We start from the raw sequence: 13,043 nt of genomic DNA on the forward strand, positions 1-13,043 counted from the left end.
CTAGAATTTAGCAAATCTGGGTTCAAGTCCCCACTCCAATACACTTTTCCTGGGCAAGCTTGGGTAAGTAATTTTTCACCGTTTTTCACTTCTCCATGTATAACATGAGAATCCCCTCTCTTGCATGGTGTTGTGAGGCTAAACATGATGAAGCTTGCGTGGCACTCAGAAACTATAGTAATGGAGGCCATGTAAATAACTTAGCTATCTTAATTACAGGTCACAATCCTGTTTCTTCCTCCACCATTTTCAGTGCTTAGGTGGGGGAAAGGGGGAGTGAAAACCAACACAATCTATACATGGAAACATTTTGTAAATTTTTCTGTGCATTACAAGCAATATCTACTAATGTGCTCACAGTTGATGAATGCTGATCATCCTCTTCCCATGTGGTGAGTGGTGTTAGCTGGAAGCAGTCCAGGCCTCCATGGCATGCCAATGCCTGCCCGCTGATGCTCAGTGTAGACAGAGCTCTGCAAATTTTGGGGCAGGAGCCAGTGGAGTAGGAGAAGGGCTGCTTTCCATGCTCTCCAAACTTTGGGGTCATATTGCTTTGGGGTGCAGTATGACACTACATACCCTCTGAATCTGTTTTTAGAGGTAAAATTCTTATTTGTTTTTCTTCAGCACTTACAAATGATCCAGCTGCTACTGCTGCAACAAGGAGAGGGCTAACTGACAACATCACCAAAGTCAGTTTCCATCCGTAGACGAATCCTATAACAATCCCTGTCAGAAACGTGGAAAAGAATTGTACAAATATACAGAACTTGTCTCCAATGCCTTCGTGGATGGTGTTAATGTCTCTGTTAATTAAAAAGAGATTTGTTAACTTTGATGAATGCCTCCTCCTCACACATTTTTCTGTTTTGCTGGAGAGAAGCTTCTCAGAAGTTTTACTGTTCAAATCATTGGGTAGTAGGAATTTTGGACGTGGATACTGAACAGCAGCAATGGCTCTTTGTGGGGCTAGGAACTAGCAGAGCACAACTCATTGTTTGTGATGTAACCTCTAGACAGACTTCTGCCATTGCTACCCCTGCTCATTCACACGTGACCCAATTCATTCATGCAATAGCCAAAAGGAATAATCCATTAAAAAAAAATCATCCCAAAACCTTTACATTACTTTTTTCTCTAAGTTCCCCTATGTATCCAATCATCTTCAATTTTGTTATTAGATTTTATGATCTTTGAGGCAAGAAATATCTCCTTTTTCCATCCTATACAGTGACAAGTACAGTGTTAGTAAATTATTAATTGAAAAATCATTGTGTGTCATGCTAATTTTCTCTTGTTATTTATATATGTGGGAACTAGGATTAGTGAAATTCAAGCCTCTCTCATTCCCTTCAGGATTCACATCTTCCAAAAACTGGGCATATCCCTCCCTGCAAACATTAAATCTGGAGAAACTCTGCATACCCTGATCATACCTTCCTCTGAATCTCTGCACATGGGACCTGATCCAAAGATTCCTAATGATTTTAACTGGTTTTGGATCAGGTTCAAAATGATAACAGTTCCTATAACTATGAGTGCAGTTTCATTTCATACAATGTCAGGGTTTTCAGTGTTTGTAAACTAGCTGGAGACAGCAGAGCTGTTTATCTACAGTAGTTTGCATAATAGCTCATAGACACTACAAAGCCAATGTTAGAGGAATAAGATATTGCATTTCACAGCATAAGCCCTCGCAGTGGAAATGTCACTGAAACCCTGAAAGTGAAGTGAAAACTGGTAACGAATTCCTCCCTCACAAAGAAGAAATATTTTGGGTCTTAGTTAAAAAGGTTTCCTGGAAATTCCCTGTAGCTAATTCTATAAAGGTAAACATCAGACTTCTTTTTGGTTCAGGTTTCTGGTGCATAGATAAATAAACCCTTCTCACTCCGTCAGTCGGGTGTTCAACGTTCCAATCTTGCTGATATCAAACCAAGCTATTTCCTGGTGAAGTACTGCAAAAAAAAACTTTTGACGGATTCTTGCTGTCTGTCTTGCAGCTGAGGTCAGAAATGTCCAGAGTTGGATGGTGCTCAGTATCACTACAGCAAAGCCAATACCCGCATAGTAGTAGGCAAACCTGTAGTAAATAGTAAAAGTCCATAAGGTCAATTGCATCTTGCAAGATAAGTTAGACACATCAGGTCACATTCAGCCCTGCTGAAGCCAATGGGATGTAATTGAGGGCCAAATTTGGCTTACAGTCTAATGGACAAAAAAAAATATAGAAACTACACTGTGCTATTCTTATGAAAATAATTGCAGAGGTTCTTACCTGGTCATTTCAGTTTCTATATCCAAACCTGGCATTACTGGACAAGTAGAGCTACTATTCATCACAGCTGAAAGATTAATTATAACAAAGAAAAATATTCAGTTTTATTAGAACAGGCATAAAACAAATCATGGCGGTTTTAGGCCATAATCTTATGGGTGTTTTGCATGACACTACATTCCCTGCAACAGCTCGGTAGATTTATAACTTTCATGGTGGCCATCATCCTTCCAGTGGAGGATTAAACAGGGCAAACTTCTGAGTCAGCTCAGAGGGTTACTGTAGAGTGATGTCATGGGTTTAGCTCACTACGTCAAAGGGCACTGGTCAGATCATAGCTTCATCTGATCTCACCTTCAGATTCGAACAGTGGCCAATATCTGATTTTTCAGAAGTTGATAACTCCCCCTTCTACCTCATATAAGGCAAAATTCATCCATGCAGACACCATAAGGCCGACTTTTATGCACCACTTAGGTTCCACCCCAGCCTCAAAACTGGACCCAAATAGGGTCCAAGTGGTGGCTCAGCGTTTTGCTGGCTGTCTGCAAAAACGGTAAATTTCACTACTAATGCACCTAACTGAATGTGCAGAACTTTTCAGACCTGGGAGAAATAGCAGACCCCTTCCAGGTGTCAGCACATATATTTTAGGGTAAGTTATGATTGCCCTTCTCATAAGCTTAGCTCATATAGAGGAAAAATAGAATTAACGGTCATGTTTTGTTGTTTTAAAAATCCAATCACAGAATTTGATTTTGTGACCTCGTTGGGCAGTGAATTCCATGGATTAACTATAAGCTATAGAAAGTAGTAAATAGTTTTACAGTTATCAAATGTACTGCTCTGTAATTTATCAAGTGTCTGTTTTGCTACTGTACTATACAGCAGGGTAAAAAGGAAGGATTGCTCAGAATTCACTCTGCTCTTCATGGTTTTTAACACCACAGCAGCACTCCATCCTGAACCTCTGCCAATCCAGTAAATAAGGGTACGTCTTCACTACCCTCCATATCGGCAGGTAGCAATCGATTTCTCAGGGATCGATATATCGCATCTCATCTAGACGCGATATATCGATCCCCGAACGCGCTCCTGTCGACTCCGTAACTCCAGCAACCCGAACGGCGGTAGCGGAGTCGACATGGGGCGCCGCGGACATCGATCCCGCGCCGTGAGGACGGTAGGTAATTCGATATAAGATAATTCGACTTCAGCTACGTTGCATATCTTATATCGATTTTCCCGCGTAGTGTAGACCTGCCCTAAGAGATCCTAACAAATATTTTCAGAAGTTGAACAAATTTTATTTACCTGAAGACATATTTACTGCTTGGCCAATTGTCACAAAGCTGTTTGTCATCTCTCCAGCAACAACAATAATAAGTGGCATCCCTGTTCCATTTGCAACAGCTGCAATCAAGCCTATTATCATCAAAATGATATCCAGCCAATCGGCATACGCAAACTATATGAATATAAAGAAAAAGGAATTAATTGAAGGTTGACATATTCACATAATTGTGACAATATCCTACTAAGACACACAGAATAGGATTTGTTTTTACATAGCACCATTTGCAATTTGGGTATCCCAAAGCACTTTATGAAGCAATGAATTAGATAGTATGAAGGCAAACACAACACATGGGATACACTTAGAAAAAGCTTACACACCATTTTAGGCCAGTTTTTATTTAGGACACGATGGCAGGATGAATCCCCTAATCTGCAGAAAAAAGAATGTATCTAACATCACCTGTGCAACTCACTGCCTCCCTGGGTGCATTCTACTACAGCACATATTTACTCAGTGTAAGTGTTACTTAGCACAGGTAAGTAACAAACATTTGGCTGCTGCCTACCAACAGAAATGGGTATGTAGCAGTTATTACATTTAAGAAAAACAGGGCACTTGTTTCCCTGGATAATTCATAAGACATTGTGCATGAATGGTAAAATTATCTCCAGTTGAGAGACACAGGGCAAGGCCCTACTTACCGCACATGCTTCACATCAGTCCTTAACATGGGTGAATTTCACTCCGTCATGGTGGTAGTGCTGAAACATCGTCAAGCACTGGCAGTTAGCTGTGGGGGGAACTTTGCTCAACAGGCCGTATTTTTAAAGAGTGGAGCCTGAGATCAATGCACAAAATGGCTGTGCGGCAATACTAAGTTTTGCACAGACCTCTTTCTTCCCTTTCGAAATGCAGTATTGTGGATGCACATTCGTCTGTCAACATAATGTACAACAGGCAAAGAAAAGGAACAATGAGAACTATAAATCAAACCAGTAAACTATGCACTAACCAATTTCAAAATGCCAACCATCTTTTCCTTTGCCTCCTCATTTTTCTTTCTAAAGAGATTAATGAAAAATTAATCCAGACCCTTTCTTGAAAGGCAAGGCAAGAAATTTAACAGCATGTTAAGATCAAGGAACCCCTACTTTTTCTTGTTCTTCTGTAACTCGTTATTCTGCTCTGGTTTTTCATCATGTTGGAAAGCAGGATTGTAATAGCCATTACTTGCAGATTCTGTGGAGGGGAAGGTAGGTTTTGCTTTCACAAATAGTAAGGTCTTTTAAGTCAGATTCTATTGAAGCACAATAAATCCCTTTCTGAATTATTGGAGCACCAAAACTGTTGATTTTTTTAAAGCAGGAAAACCACATTTGTCTCATGCTCTTGAAACAGGTCAGTAACTTTCAATTTTTTCCTCCCCAAAGATCACATGCAAGCTGAGAACAAACATTATTTTCAGCTCAAAAAAATAATTTTAAGGGAAGTCATTAAAGATTAACTTGGACCTCAGCCTTGCAAAAACTGAGGGAATGCCTAAGTGTATGTCTACACTAGAAATGCGACAGTGGCACAGCTGCAGCTATGCTCTCTGTAGCATATACACTTACTACAATGGTGGAAGGGATTAGTGAATCCACCTGCTACGTTGCTGGAAGAGTTCTTCTGTCAACCTAATGGTGTCTACATTGGGGCTTAGGCCGGCTTACCTATGTCTCGCAAGAGCATGAATTTTTCACACCTCTGAGAAATGTAGCTAGGTGGACTTAACTTTTAGGTGTAGACCAGGCTTTTGTCTTTGCAGGATTGGGGCCTTAGAGTGGAACAGGCAGACATATTTGTTGGCATTTCAGTACTACCTACAGGCCTCAACCCTACTGTGCTATGGCTGCACAAACAAGCAAAAAAAGAGGATCTCCACCCAAAAGAGTTTGTAATCAAGGAATAAGATGAGAAATAACAAGTGGATGAAAGAAACAGGCAGAGGAATCAGAACAGAATAGTGTTCTAGCTGTCTATCCTCTCTCAACCTGAACTATAACTACTGTGTTTTCCATCACTAGTTTTTAGAACATCTTTGTAGAGACTTACAGGACACTATTATTTTTGTTATGATTATATAAAATACTTCAAATGCAGTAAACTGGTTCCTGACTCACATAGTGGAGCATTTGCACACTTAGGCCCCATTGCTGATGCATGTCAATAACTTTATGCATGTGAACGGCCACATTGAAACTCAATGGGACTACTCATGTGCATAAATGCTTGCAGGATGGAAGACGTAGTTATTTTCAAACTAGAGTGACTCACTAGGTACACCAGGGTCACTTAAGTTGGTAGAAAGGCCACACAGAGCTACGCCCAGCCTGTGCTGTGATTAAGTTAAAAGAGAATACGTGTATTCAGTGCTTGCTATGAATATTTTCTGAATGCTGTTTCCTCCACACAGATCCCCAAGAAGGGTCCATACTCGCTGGGTAAAGACGCCACAGAAGAAAGCTTAATAGCCAGGGCAGCATGATTTGTGGAGGACGATGGGAGGGCTGATCTGTTTTTCCATAGAAATCCCTCATGGCTACCAGACAAGATTCAAAATGTGGATTAGTTTCGTGGCAATGGAGTACATCCTTCCAACAACTAGCCTAACATTCAAAAGAAGAAACAACTAACCGAAAAACTTACTGGGACTAAGTGGTTCCTTTTCTGTGTAATGTATGAAATCATCCTTCATTGTGTTATTCTGTTGTATGGTTATTAGACTTGCAGAAGTAGATCACTTTGTGTAAAATCTGCATACACAAGAAAACAGCACAACCTTTCAGAGACAATAGCCATTCAAAGAGTTCACATTAAGATATGTTTATGTTTCTTTATTAATTATTTGTTTCCTTTCAACAACTTTTCCCAGGGAAGAAAAAATATTTATCATTACATACTATTTTTACATCAGGGTAAATTACTTTTCTAAAGAACTATGTTCATTTTTAAAAATTAGGACAACAATGTGGCCTGCTTCCTGGGGGTACCCAGGGCTGTGGCCACCTGCCCTTAGCAGGAGAAAGTCTTGTCTGTGCCTGATGGGGGTCAGCTCCTCAACTCCAGTGGCCACAGGCAACACAAGCACTCCCCTTTAGGCCTAGGCAGGCCCTGCTGTCTCTTTACAGGTTAGCGATAGGCACATTCCAACCCCTGAGCTCTCCGAGCATCTCCCTGCTCCACTGCAAACTCACAGCATTTACAGATTTGCTGTTTGGAAAGGAACAGCACACCCCAGCTTACCAGTTCCAGCTCAGATCACCTCTTTGCTTAACACACGACACTTAGATACGTTTATAGTGAAAACGAGCAAAAGTTTATTTAACAAAGTAGAGATGTAACCCCCCTGTCAGTGCTGGCTTAGTACGTGAATGCAGTGCAAACAGGAGAGGGGTACCTCACCGCTTTTGGACAGTTCCAAAGTTTTGGTCACCCTGGGCTCAGTTGTGTGAGCTGCTGGTAGGTGCCTGCCTCCCCACCCTGGCATGCTAAAGGATCAAGCTACTTGGTGGTGCTTCCAGTAAGACAAGGGATAACCACACTAAGGCTGTGGCTACAGCACTTGAACTCACAAATAATTCAAACTCACATAAGCAAACACATTATAAAAAATAACTATAAACTTTATATAAGGACATGACCAAAGAGAAATAGACAATCAGTGAAAATATTAAATGATTAAAATGATTAGAGATCAATAATGCTTTGTAATTACTAAAGGCTCTGCCAAGAGGCATGCTAGGTCACGTGACCACATACTCTCTGAATTTTCCTAAACTAAAGTGTCTCTTCCCACTCCCACCCCCAGTTCTGTCTGTTCCCTGCATCTCAGGTGGTGCATGTAGAGACATGTTGCAGGCCTGTAAGAAAATACTGTTAGAAACACACTTTATTATACTGGGAATGGGCAGTGCAGGTCTTGATGATCCAGGTAGATCAAAATCCTTCCGCAGATGAAATGTGCCTTCATGGTGCAAAATTACAACTTAACTGCCCATATAACTCTAAGGGCTTGGCTACACTTGTGAATTAGAGTGCATGAAACCAGGCACGGGCGCCCTAGCTCACTACTTGTCCCCACTGGCAAGGCATGTAGAGCGTTCTGACTCCGCAACTAGACCTGGTACTCCACCTCGGCGTGTGGAATAACGTTTGATGCGCCTCCGCTGGAATGCTGCAGCACCAGTGTGAACAGGGTGTTGCATTACTGCGCTCTGATCGGCCTGCAGAAACATCCCATAATCCCCTTAAGTCAAGTGGCCACTCTTGTCATTGTTTTGGAATCACTGCATGAATGCGGATATGCCCTTTCAAAGCTCCATTTCTGACAACCGGCATGCTTATCTGCTCCGAGACAAAGCAACCATTACTGCAGAATGCTGCGGGTGGGGATCTGCTGCTGTCTGAATGCACAAGACATCATGTTGACATGCTCTCAGCCCCCCAAAAACCCACTCTCTGCCTCCCGCAACACATACACACAACACTCTCCCTCTCACACTCCACTCCACACACCCCAATTTGAAAAGCACGTTGCAGTCACTTGCATGCTGGGATAGCTGCTCCCAGTGTTGCTGCAAGTGCTGCAAATGTGGCCATGCCCGTGCGCTTGAAGCTGTCAGTGTGGACAGTATGCAGCACTTTCCCTGCTGCGCTCTCCAAAGGCTGGTTTAATTCAAAGCTCTCTACATCTGCAAGTGTAGCCATGTCCTAATGCCGGATACTCCCTCAGGTTCTATTTCTGGCTGAGTGGTCAGGAGACTGATTCGGGCAAGCAGGTCCTGCCTAGCGATCACTGGAAATGGACTAACCGCCCACTCCCTTCTGAAACAGTGCTGACAGTCTTTAAAGCTTGGAACCCCTGGGTTCTAAAACCCCAGATCTGGTGTGGGCTGGCTGCAGGGCAGACAGGCTGGAAGCAGTGAAAGCCTGTCTCTCCTGCCATCTCCTCTGGTTGCTGGCAGGCAGCGACAGGTGGATTGTCCTCTCCTGGGGCTTTTCTGCAGGCTGGGGTTACAAGTTAGGCCAGTTGCTGGGCCTGGAAGTGCTGTGCTGGCAGACTGCAGGCAGACCTGTTCCTCCCTCTGCTTCCCAACTGGTCTCTCCCACATGGTGGGAAAGCCAAGCTATTCATAGCCTACCGCCTGCTTTCCCAGGGCTCTGGGGGTGAATTAAAGGGCCAGTGGCTCCTGGCTGCCCACTGCTACCGCCCAGGGCCCTTTAAATCACTGCCTGAGCCCCGCTGCGAGTGTAGTGTAATAAAGTGCTCTCCGTAGTAATGTCCTACTTATGCTCAGTTAATCTGCTGAAGTCACTGCACTTCACCGTGCCCTTATTAGCCACAGGATCCTGCAGACTGCTTTTGAGAGGGGTTAAAAAGTGGCAAAGGGGGCAAATTGGAAGAGGAGGGTGGCCAGGGTCTGAGCAGGGGGTGGAAATTTACTGGTCGGGGGGGTCAATCAGCTGGAGGCATCATTAGGAGAGGGGCTAAAGAGAAAAATCAGGGATTGGGGGGGGAGGAGATGGAGTTAAGCCCAGGAGTGAGGCATTGGCAGAGGGTGACAGAGGGCAAAGCCCTGGCACAAGCAGGGGCAGAGGGGGTAGCAGTTATCCCAGTGGCACTGAGACACCAGTGTTTGCAAAAAATAGCTTGTTGAGGGGACAAGAGGCTTTTTTATTTGGGCAAAGTGGCTTTCTTGTATGGTCACATGAACTGAGCATGCTCAGTAACATCTGCTGAAGCCATTGCCCTTCACCCTGCCCTTATTAGCCGCATAAATCTGCTGACTGCTATCTGCAGGGGTTAAAAAGGGGCAAAGGCTGCAAATTGGAGCTGTGGGGGGGGTAGTGTGGCCAGAGTCTGAGCAGGGGGCGGAAATTGACTGGTTCGGAGGTCAAGGAGCTGGAGGCAGCACTAGGCTAAAGGGCAAAATCAGGGCTCGGGGGGTGGAGCAGGATTTAAGCTCAAGGTGAGGTGCTGGCAGAGGATGACAGAGGGCAAAACCTGCCACAGGCAGGGGCACAGGCAGGGCTGGCTCCAGGCACCAGCAAAGGAAGCAGGTGCCTGGGGTGGCCAATAGAAAGGGGAGGCAGACCATCCATTGTTGGGGCGGCACATCCAGGTCAGCGGTGGCAGTTCAGCGGCGGCTCACTCGGTCAGCTTCAGTGTTCGGCAGCAATTCGGCGGCGGGTCCTTCACTCCGTCTTCCTCTTCAGCGGCACTTTGGCAGCAGCTCAACCAGGTTTTTCTTTCTTTCTTTCTTTTTTTTCCCGCCACTTGGGATGGCAAAAAAGCTGGAGCCAGCCCTGGGCACAGGGGGTAACAGTTACCCCAGTGGCATTGAGACACCCGTGTTTGCAAAAATGGTGGGGGGCAAAGGGGCTTTTTTTAATTTCTCCTCTCACAGACAGCACCTCTCAGCATCCGCTTCCCAGGGCTGGGTTCTTAAAGGCACAGGCATTCCCATGCCTAGTCAATGCAACTCTTCTTTGTCTGATCTAACCTACTAAGGCTATGTCTACACTACAAAGTTCAAAGCGCTGCCGTGGGTGCCCGTGCTCCTGGTAATCCACCTCAATGAGGGGATTAGCTCCAAGCACTGGGAGCCGAGCCCAGGGGCAGCTCTGTGTATTTTGCCGCCCCAAGCACGGCAGTGAGGCAGCCTTTGGCGGCATGCCTGCAGGAGGTCCGCTGGTAACGTGGATTCGGCGGCATGCCTGCGGGAGGTCCGCTGGTCCTGCGCCTTCGGCGTACCTGCTGCCAAATTGCCGCCGAAGCCAGGGGACCATCGGATCTCCTGCAGAAATGCCACTGAAGGCAGCTTGACTGCTGTCCTCACAGCGACCAGCAGGCCATCCCCCACGGCTTGCTGCCCCTGGCATGCGCTTGGTGGGCTGGTGCTTGGAGCCACCCCTGGCCGAGCCTGTCCACAATAGTGCTTTAAAGCACTCAAACTTGCTGCGATGTGTGTGTGTGTGTGTGTGTGTGTGTGTGTGTGTGTGATATTTCACACCCCTGAGCCAGCAAGTTAGAGCGCTTTAACTTGCCAGTGTAGATAATCCTTGAGATTTACTTCAGTGAAACATGAGTTATACACCCCTGAGTCAAGAAATTTTAATAAATAAATGATTTTTTTATGTGCCTCTTTGTTCCTGAGCCTGTAGGGTGCAGTAAGGCCAGTTCCAGTGCCTTGAGCCTAAACCCCTGAATGACTCTTAGACTACACTCATACAGTTCCTGTTACCTCTCCCAAACATTTCATATGCCTAGGGCCATATCTACACTTTATGTGTGGGTTAACTCAACTTATGTCAGCATAGAGTCACTATGCCACTTGTGTGCATGCCTCCTGGACTCCTTGTCTCAGCACTCCGGGTACTCACCAGAAGCACTTTTACAGATTTAGAGTGAGGTGCACCATGAATAGATATCCCACTGTATTTTGGGAAGCTTTGGTTTGGCAGTATACGCTGGGTAGCACATCCCTACAGAGTGCAGTGTGTGAGAAAATGCTACCAGTAGGACTGGGCTACCTGCAGCAGCGACAGGTCCTACTATGCTAAAAAGGGCAATCTGACATAGCTAACTGCTACAGATAGCAGTCTCACATATCTAGGGTGTGAGAAACTGCTATCTGTAGGAATTAGCTTCATCAGATTGCAGTGTTACAGGTAGCACATCCCTACACATTGCATTTTCTCTCTCACACACACACATAAGAAACTGCAAGCTGTAGGACTGGGCTACCTACAGCAGCGACAGGTTTTACTATGCTAAAAAAGGCCTGATGTAGCTAATTCAAGTAGTCTCACGTGTAAAACCAAACTGATAGCTTTCTTTAACAGTGTAACAAGCCTTGTGGATGGTAGGGAAGTGGTTGACATGGTCTATCTTGCCTTTAGTAAGGCTTTTGATACAGTCTCCCATGATCATAGAATCATAGATTATCAGGGTTGAAAGAGACGTCAGGAGATCATCTAGTCCAATGCCCTGCTCAACGCAGAGCCAATCCCCTAATCCCTAAAGGGTCCCATCAAGGATTGAACTCACAACCCCTGGTTTAGCAGGCCAATTCTCAAACCAGGACGCCCCCCGCCAAATTACCGCTGAAGCTGGACAGCCGCTGTGTCCAGTTCTGGGTGCCACATTTCAGGATAGATGTGGTCAAGTTGAAGAGAGTCCAGAGAAGAGAAAAAAATAAGGTCTAGAACATGAGCTATGAGAGAAGCAGCATCTTTTTACAAAAGCTGTTTCTTACAATCTACACTATAAACGACTGCTACAGGTAGCACATTTCTACACGTAGCAATTTCACATGGACCGTAGTGCAAGAAACTGCTACCTGTAGGCATCTGCTACAGCCGGGAGCAGTTTACTCCATTAGCAGTTTCTCACATTAGGTACCGGTAACTGCTGCCAGTAGCACATTCCTGCCCAGAGCACTTTAACACACTACACACGCCTGGCGCCGCCAGGCTCGGACCCGCTGACTGTCCCCTCCGCCCCCTGCAGTGCCCGCGAGCCCTTTGCTGTCAGTCCCGGCGGCAGGCAGGGCTCCCCTGGCGCGGGTCACGCCGAGCTGCCATTGGCCACGGAGCGAGCAGCCCCCAGAGACGCGGCCCCGCTCCTGCCGGGGAAGGGGCCCCGCTGCCCGCGTGCGCCGCTGAGCCCCCGCGGGAGGGGAGCGGGGAGGGGCTGGGCCAGGGGGTCGCTCGGACACGCCGCTGGCGCCAGGGGGGCTGGAGCGTCCCCATCGCTCAGCCCTGGGCCGAGCCCCGGCGGCCTCCTGCCCGGGGCGGGGGGTGGCGGTGGGGGCAGGTAGGGGAAGCCGGGCTCGGGGCTGGGAGAGATTCCTCAGCAGGAGACTGGCCCCGTCCCAGCGGTTCTGAGCCTCACCTGCCCGCTGCTCCCTGCGCTGCTCCCAGCCCGGCTGTGACTGCGGAGCGCCCGCACCTGCCTCCGCGCCCTGCCCCAGGCAGCCTCCCCGCTGTGGTGTGTCCCAGACGCTGCTCTGCCTAAACCTCCGTGCCCGCTTCCCCCTGCCCTTTATAAACAGCAGGCTGCTGCCGGCCGCCCACTTTTCAGCTACCTTGTTTCCCTCCCGCCACATCCCGGGGGATCAGGTTTCAAGGTAACGCTCTGGGGCCCCCTTTCCACATCTCCTGGCAGTGACTCCTTCCCCACAGGTACCCCCGCCCAAAGCAAGAAAACCATTTCCGGTGAAGACGAGCTGCTGTGGGGACCAGAAATGGGTAAAAGGACTAAAGCCTCCCATTGTGGTTCTTTCCTGCTTAAATGAGTTTAAATGTCTCCTAAAAAAGTTCAGAGGGTCGATTCAGAAAAACACCCCGAAGCTCAGTTTCTTCACCACACTTGTAGGGACGTCTCTCAGTTACTCTGGGAAAACTTATGCAGACTTTACA

The 13,043-nt window shown here is 46.5% G+C and overlaps 1 protein-coding gene and 1 long non-coding RNA gene across 2 annotated transcripts in view; both read right to left on the reverse strand.

The window, feature by feature from the left end:
* LOC123363991 (ATP-dependent translocase ABCB1-like) overlaps positions 1-4,410 on the reverse strand; it is a 63,983-nt gene extending 59,573 nt beyond the window's left edge. Inside the window, 5 exon segments of the mRNA XM_045005672.1 lie at positions 635-806; positions 1,892-2,083; positions 2,279-2,345; positions 3,593-3,746; positions 4,280-4,410. Of these exon segments, the coding sequence (XP_044861607.1) occupies positions 635-806; positions 1,892-2,083; positions 2,279-2,345; positions 3,593-3,713 (552 nt within the window). The 5' untranslated portion in view covers positions 3,714-3,746; positions 4,280-4,410.
* A 358-nt stretch (positions 4,411-4,768) lies between these two features.
* On the reverse strand, positions 4,769-12,615 carry LOC123364005. The gene is made up of 3 exons (XR_006576968.1): positions 12,517-12,615; positions 6,267-6,373; positions 4,769-4,817 (listed from the first exon to the last, which is right to left on the reverse strand). It is a non-coding gene; the product is annotated as an uncharacterized LOC123364005 (long non-coding RNA).
* Between the last annotated feature and the right edge of the window lie 428 nt (positions 12,616-13,043).

The sequence above is a fragment of the Mauremys mutica genome, chromosome 2 (genome assembly GCF_020497125.1).
Source record: "Mauremys mutica isolate MM-2020 ecotype Southern chromosome 2, ASM2049712v1, whole genome shotgun sequence".
Taxonomy (NCBI): Eukaryota; Metazoa; Chordata; order Testudines; family Geoemydidae; genus Mauremys; species Mauremys mutica.